The sequence below is a fragment of the Camelus bactrianus genome, chromosome 1 (genome assembly GCF_048773025.1).
Source record: "Camelus bactrianus isolate YW-2024 breed Bactrian camel chromosome 1, ASM4877302v1, whole genome shotgun sequence".
In the NCBI taxonomy this organism is placed as follows: domain Eukaryota; kingdom Metazoa; phylum Chordata; class Mammalia; order Artiodactyla; family Camelidae; genus Camelus; species Camelus bactrianus.
In genome coordinates this window covers 42,099,789-42,123,486 of record NC_133539.1, presented here as the reverse complement: position 1 = coordinate 42,123,486, position 23,698 = coordinate 42,099,789, and the positions used below count along the sequence as shown (strand labels likewise).

Here is a 23,698-nt window from a genome sequence, read left to right as displayed (position 1 = left end):
GACACATAAAAAAGATCATACACTACTATCAATTTGGATTCATCCTAGGGACAAAAGAATGGTTCGACATATGCAAATCAATGTGATATACCACATACACAAAAGAAAGGACAAAAATTACATGATCATCTCAATAGATGCAGAAAAAAGCATTTAATAAAATTCAACATCAATTCATGATAAAAAAAACTCTTACCAAAATGAATATAGAGGAAACATCTCAACATAATATAAGCTACTTAAGACAAACCCACAGACAACATAATACTTAACAGTGAAAAGTTGAAAGTTTTCCTACTAAAACCTGAAATAAGACAAGGATGTTCACTCTCACCACTTCTATTCAACATAGTATTGGAAGTCCTAGCTATAGCAATTAGACAAGAAAAATAAATAAAAGGGATCCAAATTGGAAGAGAAGAGGTAAAATTGTCACTATATGTGGATGATGTGATACTGTATATAGAAAACCCTAAATACACCACACAAAAACTACTAGAGTTGATAACTGAATTCAGCAAGGTAGCAGGATACGTGATTAACATACAGAAATCAGTTGTATTTCTTTACACTAACAATGAAATATCAGAAAAAGAGTTTTTTTTAAACAATCCCTTTTAAAATTGCATCAAAAAAATAGAAATAAACCTAACAAAGGAGGTAAAAGACTTTAAAGTGGGGAACTATAAAACATTGAGTAAGGAAGTTAAAGGTGATTTAAAGAAAGGGAAAGATATCTGATGCTCTTAGATTAGAAGTAATGTTAAAATGGACATACTACCCAAAGCAATCTATAGATTTGATGTGTTCCTTATCAAATTACCCAGGACATTTTTCACAGAACTAGGACAAATAATCCTAAAATTTATATGGAATCACAAAAGACATAAAATTGCCAGAGCAATACTGAAGAAAAAAGAATGAAATTGGAGAAATAACCCTCCCAGACTTCAGACAAAACAACAGAGCTACAATAATCAAAACAGTGTGGTATTGGCACAAAACCAGACATATGGATCAATGGAACAGAATAGAGAGCCCAGAAATAAACCCACACACCTAAGGTCAATTAATCTTCAACAAAGGAGGCAAAAGTATACAATGGAGAGAAGACAGGCTCTTCAACAAGTGGTGTTAGGAAAGCTGGACAGCCTCACGCAAATCAGTGAAATTAGAACACTCCCTCACAACATACACAAAAATAAACTCAAATGGCTTAAAGACATGATAAACCTCCTAGAAGAAAACATAAGCAAAACATTATCTGACATAAATTGTAGCACTGTTCTCCTAGGGCAGTCTACACAGGCAATAGACATAAAAGCAAAAATATACAAACGGGATTTAATTAAACTTTTAAGCTTTTGCACAGCAAAGGAGCTATAAACAAAACAAAAAGACAACCTACAGAATGGGAGAAAATATTTACAAACAATGCAAATGACAAGGGCTTAATTTCCAAAATATACAAATAGCTCATACAACTCAGTAACAACAACAACAAAAAACAACCCAATGCAAAAATGGGCAGAAGATCTAAACAAACATGTTTCCAACAAAGACATACAAATGGCCAATAGGCACATGGAAAAATGCTAGATCTTGCTAATTATCAGAGAAATACAAGTCAAAATTACAATAAGGTATCACCTCACACCAGGTAGAATGAGTGTCATTAAAAGGCCACAAACATAATCAAGAAATCAGTCATCTAAGTTATAAATAATATGTAGTTCATTTGTGTCCTTATTTTTTTGTTTTTTTAGATTCCACATATAAGTGATGTCACATGGCATTTTTCTTGATTATGTGTAAGCACATTTGATTGTCCTTTATAATTGGATTACTGCATTCTGTTGATTATTATTTTTTGGTTGGCTTTATTCCTCTGATAATTATGTAAGTTTTAAAAGCTAAAGCTCTAATCTGTTCTTAGAAACAATGATCAGTACATACATGTAAACTAAAAAAAAATATGTGCAGCACGTTATATATATGTATTTACATGCAATATAATGTATATGTGGAGTCAAAGTGTACTAATTCTAGCTAATAAAACTGAAAAAGGAAAAAAAAGTCCACAAGCAATAAATGCTGGAGAGGGTGTGGAGAAAAGGGAACCCTCCTACACTGTTGGTAGGAACGTAGTTTGGTGCAGCCATTACGGAAGACAGTAAGGAGATTCCTTACAAAACTAAAAATAGATTTACCATGTGATCCAGCAATCCCACTCCTGAGCCTATGTTCAGAGGAAACTCTAAGTTGAAAAGATACACGCACCCCAATGTTCATAGCAGCACTATTTACTATAGCATGGACATGGAAGCAACCTAAATGTCTATCAACAGTGACTAGATAAAGAAGTTGCATATATATATATACACTCCTCAGTATACTGAATACTACTCAGCCATAAGAAAGAACAAAATAATGTTACTTGCAGCAACATAGATGGACCTGGAGATTGTCATACTAAGTGAAGTAAGCCAGAAAGAGAAAGAAAAATACCATATGATATCACTTATATAAGGAATCTTAAAAAATGACACAAATGAACTAATTTACAAAACAGAAACAGACTCACAGACATAGAAAACAAACTTATGGTTACTGGGGGGAAAGAGAGTATTGGTGGAGGAATAAGGTGGGAGTTGGGGATTTGCAGATACTAACTACTATACATAAAATGGATAAACAACAACGTCCTACTGTGTGGCACAAGGAACTATATTCAATACCTTATAATAGCCTATAATGGAAAAGAATATGAAAAGGAACATATGTATATGTATATGTATACATATAAAACTGAATCCCTATGCTGTACACCAGAAATTAACACAACATTGTAAACCGACTATACTTCCATTAAAAAAAAAAAAAAAAGAGCTAAATGGAAATTTTAGAACTGAAAAAGTACAATGACCAAAAAAATCACAGTAGATCAGAGATGGGAGAAAAAAGGTCACGGATGAACTTGAACTAGGAAAGCAAATCTATAACAACTATCCAAGCTAATGTATAGAGAGAAAATAGATTGAAGAAAGATAAACAGATCCTTAGAGACCTGAAGGACAGTAGAAAATGGCCTAAAATGTGTGTCATCAGAGACCTTGAAGGAGAAGAGAAATAGGGCAAAATAGATTTTCTTAAGAAATGACAAAAAGGCAAGCCATGGACTAGGAGAGGTTTTTGTAATATATATTTATATGACTGTGAGCTTATATTCATAATGTAGTTTAAAATTTTTATAACTCAATAATAATAATACCAACACTCTAATTATTTTTAACAGGCAGAAGACTTGAATAGACACTTTACCAAAGAAGGTATATGCATGGCTAATAAGCACGAGGAGAGACCTTAAACTTCATTAGGTATCAGGGAGTTATAAATTAAAGCTACAATAAGGTACCACTGCACAACCTTTTTAAAAGACTGACAACACCAAGTACTGAGGAAGATGGAGAATAGTTGGTTCTCTTGCTATTGAGAGTGAAAAATGGTACAACCACTTTGGAAAACAGTTTGACAATTTCTTTTAAATTAAACATACACTTATCATATGAACCAACTACTCCACTCCTAGACATTTACCAAAATGAAATAAGAACATATATCTACACAAAGGCTGTTCACAGCACTTTACTGATAACAGCCAGAAACTAGAACAACCCAAATATCTACCAATAGGCTAATAAATATTGTTACTATTACAATAAAATACTACTGAACAATAAAAATATGAATTTCTAATAAATGCAATAATACGGATGAATCACAAAAACATGCTAAGTGAAAGGAACTCAACACACACACACTATATATATATACACACACATATATATACACATACATACACTATCTGATTCCATTTGCAGGGAATGCAAAAAGAGGCAAAATCAATCTATACTGATAGAAGTCAGATCAATGGTTGCCTGGAGCAGCAGGTGGAAGGAGGGGCTGACAGCAGTGGGTGTGTATGAGGAAACTTTCTCGTGTGAGGAAATGTGCTATATCTTGATTATGATGATGGTTATGTGGGTGTATACATTTACTGAACTATACACTTAAAATTTATACATTTTATTGTACGTAAATCATACCTCACAATGTTGACTTTTAAAAGAATACATACATAACTCTGTAAATTAGAAGACTAACTTTCATCATCATGCTGTAATGAGTCATTCAGTAATAAATTTTATAGGGAACAAGTTCTTTTTGAATCACACACAGGCACCCCAAATGAATGTCTAACCATTCGTTTTTGTTATGTGAGCGTGACTGGAGAAACAGAAGCCTGTTAAGCTAATAAAGCTCCTGCCCATCATCTCTAATTCTAGGCTGCGGAAGAAACCCTAAATTCAGTTCTCATCTTTCTAAGCACCGTCAGCAACTATTTGTTGACCAGTTCCTGAAGTGAGTGAGTACATACATATTTCTTTTATAAACAAGTCCTTCCATCTGAAGTCTTGGCTGCTGCAGAGTGATCTGCCCCAGTCTCATAGCAGAGGTCAACGGTCAGAGTCTATATGGTGAACCAATGGTATTGCTGGTCAAATAGGCCATTCTAATCACCCTCTCCTGCTCAAGGGCCCTCTTGTAGATTTTTTTTTTTAAACATAGGCAATAAGGAAGCTAGACTTTCTTTTCACTGAAATTTTCCAATTTGTAGTGAGAAATTGATGGACAAGAGAGAGGTATCTTAAACTAAGGGAGCTGCTAGCCTGTGCAGTGACCACATGTACTGAGTACCTCAATTTACTGGAAAACATCCCTTCCTGATTTGGAGACTTAAGAATAGGATGCTCATTTCAGCAGCACGTATACTAAAGTCAGAACAATACAGAGAAGATTCTCATGGCCCCTGCACAAGGATGAACACACACACTCCGTATTTTTATATGTGGAATCTAAAAAACCAAACTCATAGAAAAATAGAGCAGATTTGTGGTTATCAGAGATGAGGGGTGGGAGATGGGGGAACTGGGTGAAGGTGGTCAAAAGTTACAAACTTCCAGTTATGAGATAAGTAAGTCCTGAAGGTGTAATGGACAACGTGACGACTATAGTTAACACTGCTGTATGATATATTTGAAATTTGCTGAGAGTAGATCCAAAAGTCCTTACCTTACGGAAAAACAAAAAAATTTTGTAACTATATAAGGTGATGGATGTTATCTAAATTTACTGTAATCATCATTTTGCAATTTATGTATGTCAAGTCATTATGCTGTACACCTTAAACTTATATAGTGCTGTGTGCCAATTATACCTCAATAAAACTGAAGCCAAAAAAAAATAGCAGGAAATGTGTAAATTTTCACTACAAGCTCAAATCCTTTGTTACCGATTGTATTAATTTTCTATGGCTGCCAAACAAATTACCACAAACTGAAACGCTTAAACTACCACCCATTTATTACCTCACAGTTCCGCATGTCAGAAGTGTGGCTAGGCTTGGCTATATTCGCTGCATGGAGTATCATGCAAGGATAAACTCAAGTGTCAGCTGGGCTGAGCTTTTACCTGAAGGCTACGGGGAAGAATCCACTTCCGAGCTCATTCAGCTTGTTGGCAGAACTCCCTTCTTCAGCCACGTAGAACTGAGATCCCGTTTTCTTTGTGACTAGAAAGTACCTGGATTTCTTGGCTGATGAGCACTTTCCTCCATCTTCAAAGCCAATAATTGTGGACTGAATCCTTCTCAGACTTAGAATCTAACTTCCTCTTCGATGACCAGCCAAAGAAAACGCTGTGCTTTAAAAGGGCTCGGGTGATTAGACCAGGTACACCTGGATAGGCTCCCTAGTTTAAGGACACCTGATTACCAACCTTAATTACAAATGAAAAATGACTTTTGCCATGTAACATAACACAATTATAGGAGTAGTACCAGGGGCAGAGATCACAGTCCATCTAGAGTTCTTCCTACCACAGTGATGATTTATCTGTCCATCACCAGCGACCTTCTTGTATCCCTAGAGATATCAGTCACCCAAAAAATTTAAAGTTGTCTTTAAAAACAAATGCTGCTAGTCAGTGATTCAGAGCCAACTTTCCAGATTATAATAATTAAGACTGGGATACCATAAAAATATCAGATTTAATGTTATAGGAACTGAGTTTAAATTCCAAGAGTTCCGGCAAAAGAGAAGTCAGTATGAATTGGGAAAAGACTCATAAAGGAAGTGGCACCCAAGCAGATACCCAGAATTTGGATAGGCAAGAGCACAGCTAGAGACAGGAATAAACAGGGCATCTGCTGAGCGGTGAGGAGACTCGCCTGACCGCTTGTTGGGGTATCATGGAAGACGAGATTAAACAGATGGGGGAAGCTAAATAAGACGGCTTTGTGAAACAGAACCAGTGTTTGCATCTGAGTCCATAAGCGATACTGGGCCTTTGAAAACCTTGTTAGGTTTCTGTAAGGATATGCCAAATGGTTGGAAATTTTTGGATTGGTAAGAAAAATGAGATTAGAGAAAGAATAATTAGAAAGTTATGAGGGATACACATTGCTTGTCTTCCCTAGGGGTTAAATCATAGCCCCCCCGAAAAAGATACATCCAAGTGCTAAACCTCAGAATTTGGGAATGTGATCTCAATTTAAAAAATGGGTCTTTGCACGTGTAACTAAGAATCTCAAGATAAGGTCATCCTGTATTATCCGGGTGGGCTCTAAATCCAATGACAAGTGACCCATAAGAGACACACAGAGAAGAAAAAAGGGAGGGGAGAAGGCCATGGGAAGATGGAGGCAGAGATTGGAGTTACCCTGCCACACCAGGGGACACATGGAGCTACTAGAAACTGGAAGGGATGAGGAAAGATTCTCCCTACAGCCTTGGGAGGGAGTGTGGTCCTGCCATACCTCGATTTCAGAACTCTCGGCCTCCAGAACTGTAAGAGGATAAATTTCTCTGTTTTTAGCCACCAAGTTTGTGGTAATTTGTTACATCGTCCTAGGAAACTAATATACCTGAGGATTAAGAATCAGATAACCTCAAAGTATTTTCTAAAAGAAAAAGAAAACAACAACAACAAAAAAAAAAAAAAACAGTTTAGGTGACTCCTGATCTCTCCTTCAAAGCTAGTTTCTGTAACACGAGATCTAACATGTCTAGCACACAGCAGGCACTCATCAGTTTGCTGCCTCATCTCCGTGGGTTCCAGCAACCCATTCCATTACTACCGACCAGCCACAGCTACTCTCTGAAATCTGCATTCCTTAATTAAAGTAGACTACACTGTGCACTAGAATCATCTTCACAGGTACCTGCCGGAAGCCCTAAAAACCCCAAAGATAATGATTCAGAATGTTAGGAGTGGGGCAAAGGCATTGGCATGATTAACAAGCTTCACAAAAGATGCTGATGTCCATGAAAGCCTGAGAGTTTGAACCTAAGGCACTTAGCAGTTAGACCAGCTGTCTGGCTGCTCTCACCCCAAATCCTCTTGCACTGATAAAAAAGGGAATAGTGTCACAGAAGAGCAGGGAACATGGGGTTGGAGGACAAAAAACACCCATAAGGAAGTTAGACACACTTTGAGAGCAATCTCCACATAGTCCTCCTGGAAATGGGCCACCTGTGCAATGTTTCTGGTATATGCAGGGATTAAATCATAGCCCACTCCAAAGGTGGAGTGAGGGCGCTGAGAAAATTAAGTGAACCCAGACTTGGTGTATAGCTGAAGATAAAAGTCTTTCTGGATGAAATATGAAAACAAATAAATGTATGTATATGCACGACTGGGACATTGTGCTGCACACCAGAAAGTGACACTTTGTAACTGACTGTACTTCAATAAAAATAAAACAAAATAAAGTAAAATTAAATAAAATCACAAGTCTCTAAAAAAAAGTCTTTCTGGATGAAACTGTAAATTCCATGTGAATGATACAATGTTAATAAATTGAAGTATAATATACACTGAGAAAATATAAATTAAAAAGGAAACCATAGAATTAAATTCAATGTAAGATGTATTCATTGAACATCTACTATGTGTCAGATACTGGGAGAGATGTGGAGCCTCTGATAAAGAAAAAGACAGTCACTCCCCACCTCTCAAGGACAAATTCAGGGCACTAGCAGGAAAACCAAAGACCCAGTAGTAATCTAAAAGTTTGTACCCAGGCCTGGTCTCAGAGAGACCAACAAGAACTTAGCCAGTGGCTGAAGTTGCTTTCTTCCTGGAGTCACATTCAATACAGAACTGATAGTATCAGAAAATGGAAGTGAGCAGTACTGAGTTTAAGAAGTTGACATTTATTAAAGGTTAGAGGAGTTTGAGGAAATTCTCCATTCCTGATTAAGTCAAAAATAGAAAGGATAATAAATGCTACTGATTTGATTAACAAATAGAGCTGAAAGATAGGGTCTCTGACACTTGAGGGAATTCCTTGGTGAAGCACCAAACTACAGTACTAGAGTGAATTCTTTGCACAGAATGACTGCCTGATTTTTTAAGAAAGAGTACAACTATACCATTCTGCATCAACGTATCATTGATATCATTGTTAAATTATATGGCTGAGTTAAGTTCAGAACTATGATAGTCATTAACTCATTAGTACTTTCTAGTCTATCTGTAGCTCAAAACACCACTTCCCTCCAAAACCAATGATCCCAACCAGGATTAGCACACATTTATTCACTCATTTAACCGATCCATTTTATAAACTCCTACTATATGCCAGGCATTGTGCTGGGCACTGAGTTTGCAGCAATGAGCTGGTAGTCTTGGCTTCTGTGGGGGTCATTCTTTAAGGAACATTCCATCAGGCATTACCCCATACCCGTATGGCAGATATGGCTAATCAATTACAGCACTCTCTCCTGCCAAGCCCCTTGACTGCTTGGTCTTTCTCAACATGCTACTCATGAGGGTATTACCAGTTAGAGGTAGAACACAGGATGAAACTTATTGGTCACCCAGATGCTAACCAAGCTTCACTGTATCACTTGTGGTTCTCCCAAAATACTTTTGCTACTATTGCCTTGGTTTACGTCCTTTGGTTTCATTCACCTCCCTCTCCCCTTGTATGAACATTCAAATCAACTCTTCTGAAGATATAGCTCAAATGCTCTACCCTGAAGTCTCCCTAGTTCTCCCCATTCAGATATATAGTCTTCCTCTTCTCAATCTTTGTAATTCTCCCCCTTTTTTTATGACATCTAATAAGGTGCATGCCGTGTCTCCCACTTATGTACCTGAAGGATAAGAAATATGCCTTGTATGTCTTTGAATGACTCAGATTATCTATCAGGCAGCTTTGCACAAATACACACACACACAAAATCACATGCTTGCTAAGCACTGGTTCAATTACTTAATTATGAGGGAATTTGGAATTAAGAGAATGTACACACTCACTTCAGAAAAAGCTCACAGTGTATCTATGCACAGTATATCTATGCTCAGTATATCTACTGTTCTGGTTATCAGGCTGTTATTTGCAATGCAAATTACTCTTGAGATTTCATTTATATGAAGGAAGAAAAATTATATTTGGTGTAGAGAAATAGAACTACAGTAGGTTCTTAACTTGAGAGTTAAGGGCTCCTGGTGGCTGTGAAGCCCCTAATACTGTAAACAGCATTTGTGTATACACAGACAGGTGAATTTCTCCAGGGAAACGATTCACAGCTTTCACCAGATTCTCAAAAGAAGTTACAAGAACTAGAATATATGAGCAGTAGTTGACTCATGTTGACAGAGATGTTGATGTGTTTGGCATCGTGAGAAAGGGAAGGACCCCATTTCCTGCTGTTCCCAGGCTTACATCTCTCAGGATGGTCTTGGTAATCTCCAAATTGTTTTCCCTATGTTCACTGTGCCCACAAAATAAAGTGAAAAGTAAAGTCATAAACATAGAGATTTAGCTTTTTTTAGCACATAAAATTCTAAATAATAAACAATATCTTTCGAACTTCCACAATATTTTCAGAATCTAATAAATCTCTACTAATGAACTTGGCAAAGGGTGTTTTGATGTTAACTCTTAAAGAACTTCAGGAAACATGTTCTCAAAAAAAACCCAAATTAATATATACTGGCTAATTTAAAGTTTTTTAGATTAGTAATTAATAGTACTTTTCAACCTTGGGAAATAGAAATAAAGTACTAGAAAAAAAATGCACATCTTTAAGACAAACAATATCAATGAATTAATGTTTATTTAAAACCATGCATAAGTTTTTCCATAAGTGTGAATAGACTGGTTCACATCACAGCCATACTTTCAGATACCAAATAACTATAACTAACTTTTGTCCACAAGACATACAGGGTCAAACAATGTGATCGATCCAAAGGTTATCTTTTTTAAAAGGATCTGAGTACTTAGCTACAAAGATGATTAGTCAGTCAGTTGCTTACAAGACTTCTCATTTAAAAAAAAATTAATGAATCAAATATATTACAAATAATTAATGTGCAATCAAAGCCAAATACATTACTCAGGGGATGCCAGAGCAAAATAATATTAATGGGATTAACGCTACTAAAAAATAAGACTTTTTTCTGAATGGTAGTATAAAACATCATGGTGCCTTATCATTATTTGAGAACAGAAACCCAAGAAGACATGTTTCAATAGTGACTTTTTGTTGCTGCTATAAAGGTAAAACAAAAACTCCAACAGAGCAAGTAAGTCACAAATTCTAGAAAGTGAGTCATAAAGAGGTATTCTCTTTAACACCATGCAATTCCCTGCAAATCAGGTGTCTCATCTCAATGCATGAGAAGAAGCATGTTTATAATTCAAACAGAGCTCCGCCAGCCACTAAGGGAACAACTCCCCATCTGTCTCACCTACAGAGATGGTAGATGGGTGATCACACAGCTCCTCTGCATGTGTAACTTTTTAAGAATAGTGACAATTCACTTGTTCTCTATTTTATTGATTTACACATTTCAAATGTGGCCATTTGTGTTAATGACCATATATGTACAAATATTTTAAAAGACAAAAATAACAGTTATGTACAGTTTGCAAAGATCAAACTTTAACCATGGTACCTTTCATCTAGTCCAATGACCAGAATTTCCACCACCAACAGTAACTCTCAGGTACTGCATCAGGCCAAACGAAGCCTCAACACTATATCCAGATGTGTTTTTTAACTTTCAAATGCTTTCATTTTTCTTTAAAATGTAAAAAAGTTTACAATCTGTCTCCTTTTAAACTGGCAATAGCTACATGAGCAATGCCTTATGCCACAAATCAAAGGCTTTTCCTACCCAAAAAGCTACTGCTAACTGAAGTCAATTTTACCGTTCAGATTAAATTCAGATGTCTAGATTCCAGATACCTGGATGTGAAATATTGAAATCTGCCAAGAGGAATTAGATATTCCTCTTCTTTTCTTTTAACATAACCCACTATATAATAGTGAACTAAATATGTTTGTTTCATAGAAACAACTTACATTTGCCAATACAGAGCAAATGGTCTATGTACAGATACATTAGGACTGCCTAACTGACAGTGAGTATTGCCGAGCAGGCTCCGAGTCAGTGGAGCTAGTGTGGTGGGGCTCTCTGCTGAATGGACTTCCCCTTCAGGATACGGCGGATCTGGAAAGGAAACCAACAGCATCTGTGAGGTTTCTGTTTCACAATCAAAGTACCACATTTCCTTCAGTTTCTTTCCTTTCATGTAAGAAATGGTGTAGAGTATATAAGCTCTACACCATTCCTGTCTACTTGTAAGTAAATATATGAAGAAATACGCAACAATATATGTCAAGATTTTAGGGTGATTTTTTAAAAAAGACTATAATTCCTTTTAAACTTTATTACAGATCTCCTATAATGATGTTTGAGTACAAGAAAGTAAAGCATCTCCATTAAAAATTATCTGAAGTTGAAAATCTCCCACAGTTTGACTAAGACCTATATTCTTTTCCGAATCTTTCCTCTTGTTATTTATGAGAACATTTAATATAAGGCAGGAACTGTGGTTATTATAGTATCTCACCTACCCTGAAGTCAACCTCAACCAAGAACTCAGAACCCACCTCACACACACAAGTAAATCTATAATGCCCTTCGAGTCAAGATAGCTGTCATGATATCCAAGAATTAAAGCATCTGTGTATAACTATGTGGATCATAGGAAAGCCCTCAGGCTCATTCAGTCTATTAACTGATTTTATACCCGAGCCTGACAAATTTTACTATCTGTCTCTCAGCCCACAGCAGATCCGAAGCAACAGCTTAGAAGAAAGAGGACTGGAGTGGGAGATGCAGCTGATAGCTGCTAGAATGACCATTGTCTGATGATAAAAGCAAAGGAAAAGCCCCTCCCTCCACACACAGAGACACACAAATACAGAAGCAGAAAGGCAAGTAATCTGAGAATATTTAGTGAAGAGTCAAACAGCTCTCCATACTCAGTAGTCCCTGAGAACATTGCTCTATGACTGCACACCACAAACAGCGAAGCAGAAGTGAACACTGGGCTTAGGACTCGCCATTTACTCCTTAAGGATGGTTCCTACCCTCTGGAACCACTCTGAGTCTCAGTCTTCCCAGCTGAACCTTTACACTGTGAAGTTTTCCTAACTATTAAGCAGTATAATACACAGGAAAACTCTACAGATTATCAAGAGATTCATTTTAAGCTATAAAGAGCTCTACAAATGTGAGTTACTATAACATTACAGTCATAATGAGGGTTATAAATCAAAGGAAAGGCTGAATTGCATTCCATATGTTTTATTTTGTGATTATTAAAGTATGCAATGACCCACAGCCACAATCCCTCCAGGAAAAGAGTTTCATCAAAAATATTTTAAGTTCTTAAAGGATTCAGTTCTTGTTATCAAGAAAAGCTTAGTCATGTGAAACTGTTTAATCCCTAAATGTAATATATAACCATATGATATGTAAAGCACAATTTTATTTAAAATACAAAATATTCCTAGGTTCTCAATTACATAAGTAACCTTCCTATTTCTTATCTGATATCAGCTAGTAGCCAGAAATCCTTGTTAACAGCTGATATTTACTGAGCACTCACTATGTGCCTGGGACTATTCTGAACTCTCGGCAGATACTGACTCATTTAATACCCACGATACTTGAAGGCTCATCACTTACTCACAAAACTAAGATTCCCTTTCCTTGGTGTCTGCAGGAACCTTGGTTCCTCCTCTTTCATCCACTTCCAGACTTCAAACCATTCTGACTTATTCCAAACCCAAGTTTATGTCTCGGAAGAAAAGAAAAGACTACCTGACTTCTGACCATTCGGGGTTCAGGGATAAACCCTCAAATTTTTACATCTTCTTTTGGAAACAAAGCAATTGACCCCAAAGGGCTACAGGGACCACTGTGAGACACAGACACTGACAGAGCCCACCTGAAGAGCACCACCAGCTGGCCTCCGCCCTGCACAATCTCATTGCCCCTTAAGTTTCTGACCAAGTGCCTGAAAGTACTTCTTCTCCCTTTTGTGGCCCTCACCTGTTCTCCCACAGGGCCATCAGGAACCAAGTGCACTGGCTGTTCGTTCTCCAGGTTCCGAGTGCTTGGGTCTGCCCCCTTCCTCATCAGCAGGCGGACGGCATCCAGCTGCGTCACCCGATACTGCAGACTGGCAGCGACATGGAGGGCAGTGTTTCCATTGTAAGCCTGAAGACCAAGAGATGAAACGACACCCATCAGGAAGGAAGACTTTCATGAAAGCAGCTCAAAAGCTTGAATAAGGTATAAAGAAGGTCATCCCAACTCTCGTGCAATTCTTGAATCTTTCTAAAAGTACCTTTGTGTTCACAAAAGACAGGCAACTAGGCAGTTCCAAAAAGAGGCGAATGAGTTCCAGATTTGCTTCTTCAGCTGCTAAATGCAGGGCTGTGCGGCCACTTTTACGATCCTTGTCAAGGCAAGAGGGGGAGAGAAGTGAATGTTCAGACACCACGCTCGCCGTCTCTCACATGTCTGACTCATTCTTGCAGACTCACTCTGAATACTCCCTTCTCCACAAAGCCTTCCTTCACCCCAAGCTCCATGGAATCTCTCATTCCTCCTAAATTCCCTGTTAATATGCCTCTTATCACATCTACCCTGTATTCAGGGTGGTCATAAAATGCAGAAGCATAGATGATACTGTTTTATTATGTACTGTAACATAATACAAGAAATCACTTATTATGGATTCACCTGTGTTTCCAAACTTGGTGGCCACTCTGTAACTTATAACAAGCTGTATCTCTCACCTCTTCTGTTGGACAGTAAGCTCCCCAAGGACCCAAGTTGCTTATGATTTAGGTATTTTTCCCCCAGAGCCACTAACTTAGTGCCCTGTATATAGGTGATACTCAGTAAATAAAGCTCAAACTTAAAGAGAATAAAATCTTTTCCAGTTTAAAAAACAGAAGATTAAGTCCAGATGCCAAAACAATGAAGAAATCCTTACAAAAAGCACTACCTTAATTATCCATGTATGACAGTGAAAGCCAAAATGAAAATATCAATTTTCAAGCATTTCCATTTCCTTTCAAAGAGTAACTTATTTTACAGCTAAATGATCTTTGGGATAATAATCCAAAAGCGAATCAAAAAAGCAGATGAGATGATCTTTTAAAATTTAAGCTTCTGAACTATCTATACATTACTATTCACTCCATTAATTTAAAAAGAGGGAAAAGCTTTAACTTATACTTGGGAACATGACCTTTTACTATAACCACTTCTCCCCTACATCCCATTTCCAAACCCTTCTGTGAATTTACCTTGGCTTCCACTGCTGCTCCCATTTGAATCAGACACTTAATGGTTTCAACGAGACTCTTATTCTTCAGTAAAAGCTCCTGAACTTCAGGTGAATGCGGCTGCTGATTTCTCTGGAGTTCGTGCACCACAGCATTGTGGGCCAAAACTGCACAGTGCAGAGGAGTCAGGCCTAGAAAAAGTATAATAAAGCAGCGGTCAAGCATCCCATCAAGTCTTTCAGTTGCTCTATAACTACAAGCCTTGAGGATGGCCTCTCGTATGATGTACACGTGGGCTCCGCATGAAGCAGTAAAGCAATCTGAGTAACCCCTCCAGTGGGTATTAGTGCTAACTCTTTCTATAGAGTATTTTAGCTTGAATTACACCTCTCTTCCTTCTTGGTATAGAACTTAATACCCTTACAACTAATGGGCCCCTCTCTCTGAATATTTCTTCACCCAAAAAATGAATGTGTCAATTGCTTACCATCATAGTTAGTTGCCTCAAGATCCACGAACTGATGACTCTTCACTGCTCCCTTCTGAATTGCCTGCAGAAGTTAAAAACACATATCTGTTAGCAAAAGGCAAGCTGCACAAATACTCATCTACAAGTATTCCAGAAAAGGAGTAAGTCAACTCAAAAGAGATTATTGCAACAGGCAACCTACATTGGACTTCTAATCTCCACGCCCTATCCCTCTGGCCCTATGATAATGGGAGCCTGGCTCGCTGCCTCTTACCTGGAGCACCTGGGAGTGGCCCTTCTCCGCACAAACGTGCACAGGGGTTCTGCCCCAGCAGTCAGTGGTGTTCACCTGGGCCCCGAGGTTCACCAGATCCTGCACAATGAGGTGCTGATTGGCAGCCACTGCCACCTGAAAGGCACTCTGTGGACATTCAGAGGAAAAAAAATATTTTTAAAAACATGTAACACTATCATAACAAGGAACATAAGCCTAAGCTAAGACTGAGAGGAAAATCCATGTAGAGAAAATAAATCCTATTAATAAGCAATAAGACCTTGTAACACAAGGAAACTAAAAAGCTTAGGGTGCGGCTTTATTATACTCAGTTGGTCTTTGATCAAATAACTACAAAGTTAATGTTAATAACTTCAAGGTTGACAGTGACAAAGAGTCAACATCCTGAAGTTAATATTAACTGAACTCTCTTGATCTAGGACTCTGAAATGACCTACACATAAATATGAGACTAGCCGTCATTTCTTCGCCATGACCACATCTTTGCCGTTTCCCTGTCAAGGTCCTCACCTGCCCATTGTGTTCTTTAATATCCAGCATGTGAAGAGCATTCATCTTTCTTGCAAGGACATAGGAAAGTGCCCTTCTCCCTTGGGCAACAGCAATGTGGAGGAACCTGGGGAAAAAGAGAAGGAAAAGAGGTGAATTGCTTCTGATTTCACTAAGTTCATCCTTCTTGTAAAAAAAATTCTTCCTTTAGCCCCTTTCTTGGTATGTGGGTGTACTCAAGTGAAACAGTACAGAGCATAATTTGTCTTTTCTGCCAGTTGCGACAAGATAAGCTAGGCTACCAGAAGAAGTGAGTATGCCAGTCACCATGCTGACTGCTTTAAGTCTATTATTTTTAATATTCATAAAAACCCTATAAGGGAGGTAGTATCATTTTGCATGTCCAGAAACTGAGGCATAGAGAGGTTAAACAACTTGCCCAAGGCCATAAAGATGTTAGCACAGATCAGGACTCAATCTACAAATCAACTCACACTTTAACCACAACCAACTAATCATGATCTAACTGATTTTGCTCCATAGACACAATCCAAGCTGGTCTTTCAAAACCAATTATTCAAAGACACATATATATTTTATTAACTTAGAACAGATAATTCATTCAGCCAGAAAAGAAAAAAGAAACAAAAACTCTTTCATAAAATATTAGCCATCACTGAACAGCAGCTTCTGCCTCCACCAGTCATCTTGATTAGCCAACCTCTTACTAAGACCTAATTTGGCAGAGCCTAGAGAAAATCTATGCCCACTCTGTCCAACAAGGATGGCTTACCAAATAAGGTAATGAGATAAAGGGATACTTACGTGTCACCATCTGCATCCTTGGAAAGAAACTGGTCTTGGGAGATATTCACCAATTTGCTTTCCTCCTGCTCTACTTGCCACTGGAAAAATGACTTTCCTAACTGTGTGGTGTTCATTGGATTTCCAACGATGTTCTGGAACGGCAGTGCCGTGCTTAAAGGGGCAGGGGTGGCACCATGCCCCGCCAGGGCCTCACACGCACCGTGTGGCATCATGTGGAAGTTTTGTAGGGGCGCGTCATTTGGCTGCTGAACACTGGGGGAGGTCTGAGTGGGAACAGCGATAATCTCAGATTCCCTGGGATCATTTAGAAGGGACGCAAAACTTTGGTTCAGGCAGAACTGTGGTTCTTGATCATCAAAGAAGTTTGGTTCATAGCTGGGGGACAGGGACGTTCTGGAATAAGGACTGTATTCCAGAGTCGGGTTGTGGGTGTAGTGCTGCGGCGGCGGCTGCACGGTCTGGCTCTGTGGGGAGTACTGGTACATGGCAGCCTGCTCCACCATGGGCGGGGAGCTGCTGACTTGGAACGGCTGGTATTTCTGAGGTGGAGAGAAGACCTGCCCTCCGTGGAAGTCCTGACACTGCTCGTGGGGGGAGCTCTGAGGGACCCCCACAGGGCTCATCCAGCTAACTTGGACAGTATTCAGGGACACCGGGCTGCATTCATTCTTAATGTTGATAATGTTCTGAAGCAGATCGGCACTGCTCTCCTGTTTGGATTCATTGTGATGAACATCTTCCATGCTCTCTGCGGGTGTGGGTGTTTGAGGTGGTGTCTGGAAAGGCAGGAAAAGTAAATTGCATACTCCCTTTCAAAATCATTCCAGAAATAACTGCCAAAGGGCATCCAGAAGAAAACAGTTAAATACATACCAAAAACTGGGTATGTAAAAAAGTTGATCTTTTGCAAACTGGTCCATCAGACAGTGAGTCAGGTCCTTTCCTTTTTCCACTATATGATACTGTGTTCTTCAATTCTGTACCCAAGAAGAAGAAATGAAATCTGTGAGCATTTTATTTTACAAATTTTTACCCATAGTCAAACTACATTATTTTACCCGAAAGCCCCCATAATATTATAAATAGAAGTAACTCTTACCTGTGAATTGCTCTCTGTTCACACCCTGTGTCTATAAGGAAAAAAAAGTTTCCAATTTAGTGTATATTAAATGGTTTCCTGATTAATATATACCAATAAATAGACTTATCGCTACCATTCTTTATAGCTCACCATAAACCTTGATACAGCCATTCTAGCAATATTTATTTTCTATGTTAATTTCCATCTTATCTTGCAACTTCCCCTATTTTCACTTTTCATCTTAGTTCAAAATTAATAAGGCCCTTTGAGTTTCCCCTTTCTAATAAAAATGCTCCGTTTTAATTGAACCCTATTAATCCCCTTGCCCCCAATTTACCTTCACTTATTCATTCATTAAATTTCTCTTGCACATCTGCCAAGTACCTAGCTAAGTGACAGGAATATTGGAGACAGGAAAACAAACAGGCTCTCTTTCTGGTCTACAAAAGACTTACTGGACCTATGTGAGCAGAGAGTAATAATCCTGACAGACTAACCTCCCTGATCCCCAACCCAAAACAAAAAAGTTAGGTGCCACCTTGAAGTCATCACTGGCTTGGCCAGAGGCCTTCTGTTTATGACTTCGGATGTGCAGCAGGAGTTCCTTCACTGAGTTCTTCACACGAACACCTTGAAAGGGTCCTCTTTGCTGCCTTCCAACCCCCATATGGGGCTCAACTGTTCAAAAGAAAACAAAAACGTATTTCAATTAAGTCTCTTCATGGACACCAATCTTAATAACCTCAAAAGCATAGCCGTCTAACGTAACAAAGTCTCCGACCAACAGACTGCAAAGTCTTTCCAACATGACCTTGCCCGTCAGGCCTCAGCCCTACTTAAGGGGACGATGTTGCCTGAAACCTTTCCCCAGCAGGCACTGTAAGGAATTAAAGCTCATAAAAACACGGTATGGGGGGTCCCCAGAGCCAACAGTTAAACCCAAATTAAGTCTCTGTCTCTCAGCCCCATCCACCCACGAGACAGGATCATAGATTTTGCCACGCTAACTCTCATAAATCTATAGTTATTCTTGACATTTGAAAAACCTTGGGGGAGCAAGGGATAAATGATGAACTTTTAGCTTTTCAAACCAAAGGCTTTATATCCACAGAGAAATTTTAAAGTCTATCAATTCCACTCACCTAAGAAGGCACAAAACAAACTTCCAAAGATCTCAATGTACCAAAGCCTAACAATGAACAATGTGTTAGTTTCTTATTAGTTCCCTCAGTTCAGCTATGCCAAGAAAGCTGCTTAAATTCACTGAGCTTAACACATTTCCGCGTACACACACAGGATTTCCCCTCACCGACTGCTTTTGGAATTGCTCACATAGGCCTTCTAAGTAAAAAGGAAATAATCTTCTTTCATATTGAAGCTTTAAAATACACTTTAAAATGGAGTCAATGAGTAGTACAGCATTCCACTCTGACCACTACTGTGTCACAACCTCTCGGGACAAGTTGAGCACAAAGTAAACACACAAAGAGTCAGGAAATGAATAATTTAGCAACTCCTTTGAGAGGGGAAAAGCTAAGATGGGCCAAAACAACAAGGCATAATTTGAACATATATATCATTAATATATGAGAGAAGCAACTCAATGATAGGGCAAATTAAACAACTAGTTGGTTTTATGTTTAAGTTTAGGAATATCTTGCCAGAATCTAACACAGCATTTCTCGGGAATGACAGCTATTTAATAATTCAATGTCACAGAGAAAAATGCAGTTTCAGAAATCCCCTACGGTAAACCAAAGAACTAGCAAAATACTTTCGGCCAGATGAAGGCCAAATGTGGAGAAAAAAACGTTTTAAGTACACACCCACATATACACAATTTTTGTATTTGCTACACGTTTAACATACAGAGAGTGTGTTGTACAACTGACTGGTTTAAACCACCTTTTTAAATGAAAGTGAAAAATCACATTTTAAAATAAAACATAACCAAAACGAGAGTGGCTTAGCAGTGGGGAATACCCAAAAGAGAACGTTCTTTAAAATCACTCTAATTAGATTTTCCAACATTTGAGATTATCTAAACGTTCTTACCCACAGTGGCATCCTGTTTTTCCCAATTAGGCCACTCAGTTCATTAAGAAAAGAAACTAACAATTCACAGCCGAATAAAGGAAACGATACACTTTTTCCTTGTCAGATACGGCCTAACCATTCTAAAGTACATAAAACAAACAAAAAAAAAGACCGCAGAAATTCTGGGCAGACTTCGGAAAAATCAAACTTAAGGTGTAAACTGGTTTTCAGTCCAGCTTCACCTTACATCTTGATAATATCGGTTTCCTTTCTTTAAGATTAAGTCGTTTTATTTAAAATTTCCACAAGTACCTACTTAGGAAGAAATAAATCATGACTTGAAACAGTACTTGAAACCCTTATGGCCAGCTACAGCCGTTCACTAAAACAGCCACAAGAAAAAGTTACACCTACATCAGATGCAAAATCTCGCCACAGTCTGTGATTTATAACTTAATAAAGGTGGTTTTTAAAACAAGAAAGAAGAAAAGAGAAAATCGAACGTGGGCCATTCCCGCCCCCTCCCCAGAAGTCAGAACTGTGCGTTTCAAGCTACGAGGGCAGCTGATGGCGCCTAGGACTCAGACGGTCAAAGGGCACGGAGGGCTATCACACGCCCAGCACTGGGCCGGCGTCCGGTCGCGACCTAATATTGATGGCTAGTGTGATGTTTAGCCATAAGGCGGGCGCAGGGGCCACCTAACATCTGGCCGAAACACTTCACATCTGGGCGGCACAGACCCCCGTCCCCTCCGTGAGGGCTGCCCCCGCCCGGGGGGGTGGGTACCTTGCAGCCGCTCGGAACGGGCGCCGCCTCTCGGCCGCGACTCGACCGCCCCGCAGGAGGACGCGGACGAGACGGAGAAGTCGGAGGAGTCGGAGCCGGGCGAGCCGGGCGCCGAGGGCCCGGACGACGAGCAGCTGGCGTCGCAGGCGCCGGGCGCGGCGGCGGGCGGCGACGCGTTGTAGAAGTAGGCCAGGTTGAGCGGGCTGGTCATGAGGCCGCAGTCGCCGGCCGCGTCCAGCAGCCCCTCTCCGCCGCGGCTGTCGTCCAGCAGTTTGTCCACGATCATGCTCCCGGGCTAGGCGCTCCGGGACCCCAACACCTGTGCCACCGGCTTGCTGCGCGCGGCTGCCTCCCGGCTGCGGCTGCGGCTGCGGCTGCGATGGACTCAGGGACCTACCGGCGGGAGGACGGCGCGGGCACGGGCGCGGCCCGGGGCTGCACGACTATTTAAACCGGCCTTCGAGGCCAGGGGCGGGGAGAAGGGGCCCCCGCCTCGGCGGCCTCCACCGCGCCCGGCCGGGCCATTGGCGGCGTCTGGGCGGCCTCCCGGCCCCTCCTCCGGATGCGCCCCGTTTCCAGTAAAATGTACAAGATGAGGCAATATGCCCTCCGCCCTCGCCCCGCCCGCCCGGCTCCGCCCAGACCGGCCGGTTGTTTTCTCGCCCTTCACCTAGAAACCCCGACACGGCGTGGCCTCCCGGCCCCCGGCCCGGTCGCCCGCCGAGAGATGCCGGGGCCCGCCCTGCCTGGGCGCACTCCGGCCTGGGCACCCGGGAAGAGTGCGCGCGGGGTGGGGCTCGGCTCGCAGAGGGCGGCGAGGAGGCGGGGAGGCGGGGAGGCGGGGAGGCAGCGGTGGGAACTGGTCGGCCTGGTTCCGCCGAGTAGGAAGCGCTGGAAGGTGCGCGCCACGCATCCCTTCGGCCGCCCTGGCGGGGAGCTTCTTGCCAACCGCAGCCAAGGCGTCTCTGGAAGGTTCTTAAGGGCCCGTCTCTTCTTAACTTAGTAAGAACGGTGCCCTACACCCCTGTATCCTTCAATACCGGGACAAAGCCGTCTTAGCCAAATGATAGAATACCTGTATGTGTCTGTATTTACATATATGTAGTTTTTATTCTGCATAACTTTACACTGTCGGATAAACACAGGAATTTCGCTCTTTCCTGTCTTAAGTACTTTTTTTTTCATGGAGTTACACAAATTTTTAAATTGTTCTATTACTTGCTAAAACCGTGGCTAGGAGTTAGCAGGAACAAAACATGATTGAAAACATGACTATGTCTGTCCTTTCAAGTACATTATAATCTTGTAAGAATGAAAAGTAAGTACGCACATACTGTATTAAAAGAAATCAATTATGAGTAAATAGGAGGGGTGCAAACTTCAGTGAATATCCTAAAAAGAAAGACAACGTCCAGTGGAGGGAAAGATGAGGCCATAAGGCATATCTTTGCAGAGAAGGTGGCATATGAGACAGGCTGAAAAGGATGGGTGGGATTTCCATCCACCGTATTATATAGGAAGAGGGAACAGCATGAGCAAAGAATTTTAAAAAGAGCTGGATAAAAGTTTACAGCCCATTTTAGGATAGTCAAAGGGAAGACGATAACATTAAATGTAAAAGGTAACTTGGTGCCTTCGGGTGGAGCACCTCCAGTGACAGGCTGAGATACTAGGTCTTTGTTTAATAAACACTGAGTGAACATGAAAGAATCTGAGGCAGGCAAAATTAATCTGGAGCTGCTCAGAGGAGATGAGACTGAGGGGCCCAGAGGCCATCAGAAACCAGGCCAGAAGAGAAGTGACCTGACCCTGGGACAGAGGCAGCAGGAAAGAGGAAAGTAAATGGAAAGAAAACAAGGCTGGGCAGCATTGCTAGGGCAGAATGCACAGGTCTGACTCGGCTGGAGGTGGGCAGCAATGAAGGAGTCCCCAGTAAGGCTATGGTTTGGGGCGGGATGACTATGCAAATAGGGATGCCAGCCTCAGATTCCAGGGATATCAGAAGTAGAATGTTAGGGTCTTAGGAGGAAGAAGTGAGGGAGGGAAAGGAGGGAGACAATGAGCTTAATTGTCACTCAGTATTAATAGGTGGTATAAGACCCCAGCGGGTGTTTCAAAGTAAGTATTTCCTTGTTTTTCACAAGTGTTGTATTGCCCCAGAAACTTCTTGCCACCTCTTCCTCCTGCTAATTTTTGGGGTTTGGTAAATTTTTTTAAAAAATAGAAAGGAAGCGACTCCCTTGATGTATCTGCAGAAAATATAAGGCTCCAGTAATTGTAGTTCCTCAGAAACCAAAATCTCTTAAAAGATACTCCAAATGAGATATTGGGCTTTCTTGATAAAATCTATTTGGATTTTTTTTCCCCTCCCTACTAACATATTTTATGTATAATAAAGGCCTTAGATGGCCATCAAAATAAATTCATGGAAATTTTTTTTTCCAAAATAAATCCTCCCCTAAAATTATTTGCTGTTTTACTTGGTATATAAGAATTCAAACTTCAAAATCATAGCTTCTGGAGAACTTAATATAGATAAATATGGTCAGCAGATTAATGTTTCAAACTAAAGTTTTCTATGAAATGTCAAAGCAATCATACTGTTTAAAAAGACCACAACCCTCAACACACAGTCAAGAATGATTGTTAATAGCACTACAAAAATAAATTTTAAATGTCCTTTGCTTCATTTAAGTGGTGAAATAGAAACTCAATTTGGTCTGTTGGCTGAGTGATAGGACACTGCCATTGTTCTAATCAAATATGGTAGAACATCCACTCTGTGGAGACAGCCAAGCATGTTATGAGGATTCTCTGGAAAAGTCCACTGAAGCCAACAGCCAGCACCAACTTGCCAGCCATGTGGGTGAGCCATTTTGAAAGCTGATCATCCAGCTCCATGTCCAGCCTTCAGATGACCGCAGCTCTGACCAACATCTTGAAGGTAGTTGGATGAGTAACCTTGAGTTAGAAACGCCCCCTC

The 23,698-nt window shown here is 40.2% G+C and overlaps 1 protein-coding gene and 1 pseudogene across 1 annotated transcript; one reads left to right on the top strand and one right to left on the bottom strand.

Annotated features, from left to right (window-relative positions):
- The first annotated feature begins 4,808 nt into the window (after positions 1-4,808).
- On the top strand, positions 4,809-4,905 carry LOC123611717 (U6 spliceosomal RNA; annotated as a pseudogene).
- A 5,263-nt stretch (positions 4,906-10,168) lies between these two features.
- NFKBIZ (NFKB inhibitor zeta) lies at positions 10,169-21,385 on the bottom strand. Its single transcript, XM_010966369.3, has 12 exons — positions 20,716-21,385; positions 18,430-18,569; positions 17,910-17,940; positions 17,684-17,787; positions 16,808-17,586; positions 16,004-16,109; positions 15,473-15,619; positions 15,217-15,280; positions 14,751-14,920; positions 13,781-13,891; positions 13,483-13,650; positions 10,169-11,589 (listed from the first exon to the last, which is right to left on the bottom strand). The coding sequence occupies exons 1-12, from the start codon at positions 20,999-21,001 to the stop codon at positions 11,536-11,538; spliced, it is 2,160 nt and encodes a 719-aa protein (XP_010964671.2). The 5' UTR covers positions 21,002-21,385; the 3' UTR covers positions 10,169-11,535.
- Between the last annotated feature and the right edge of the window lie 2,313 nt (positions 21,386-23,698).

Excerpts from the sequence above, each read along its gene's own strand:
- NFKBIZ (XM_010966369.3), bottom strand. The coding sequence starts at position 21,001 with ATGATCGTGGACAAACTGCTGGACGACAGCCGCGGCGGAGAGGGGCTG. Across the intron at positions 16,110-16,807 it reads AAGGATGCAGATGGTGACAC|GTTCCTCCACATTGCTGTTG; the intron begins GTAAGTATCCCT and ends CTTTTTCCCCAG. Across the intron at positions 11,590-13,482 it reads ATGGCCCTGTGGGAGAACAG|ATCCGCCGTATCCTGAAGGG; the intron begins GTGAGGGCCACA and ends TTTCCTTTCCAG.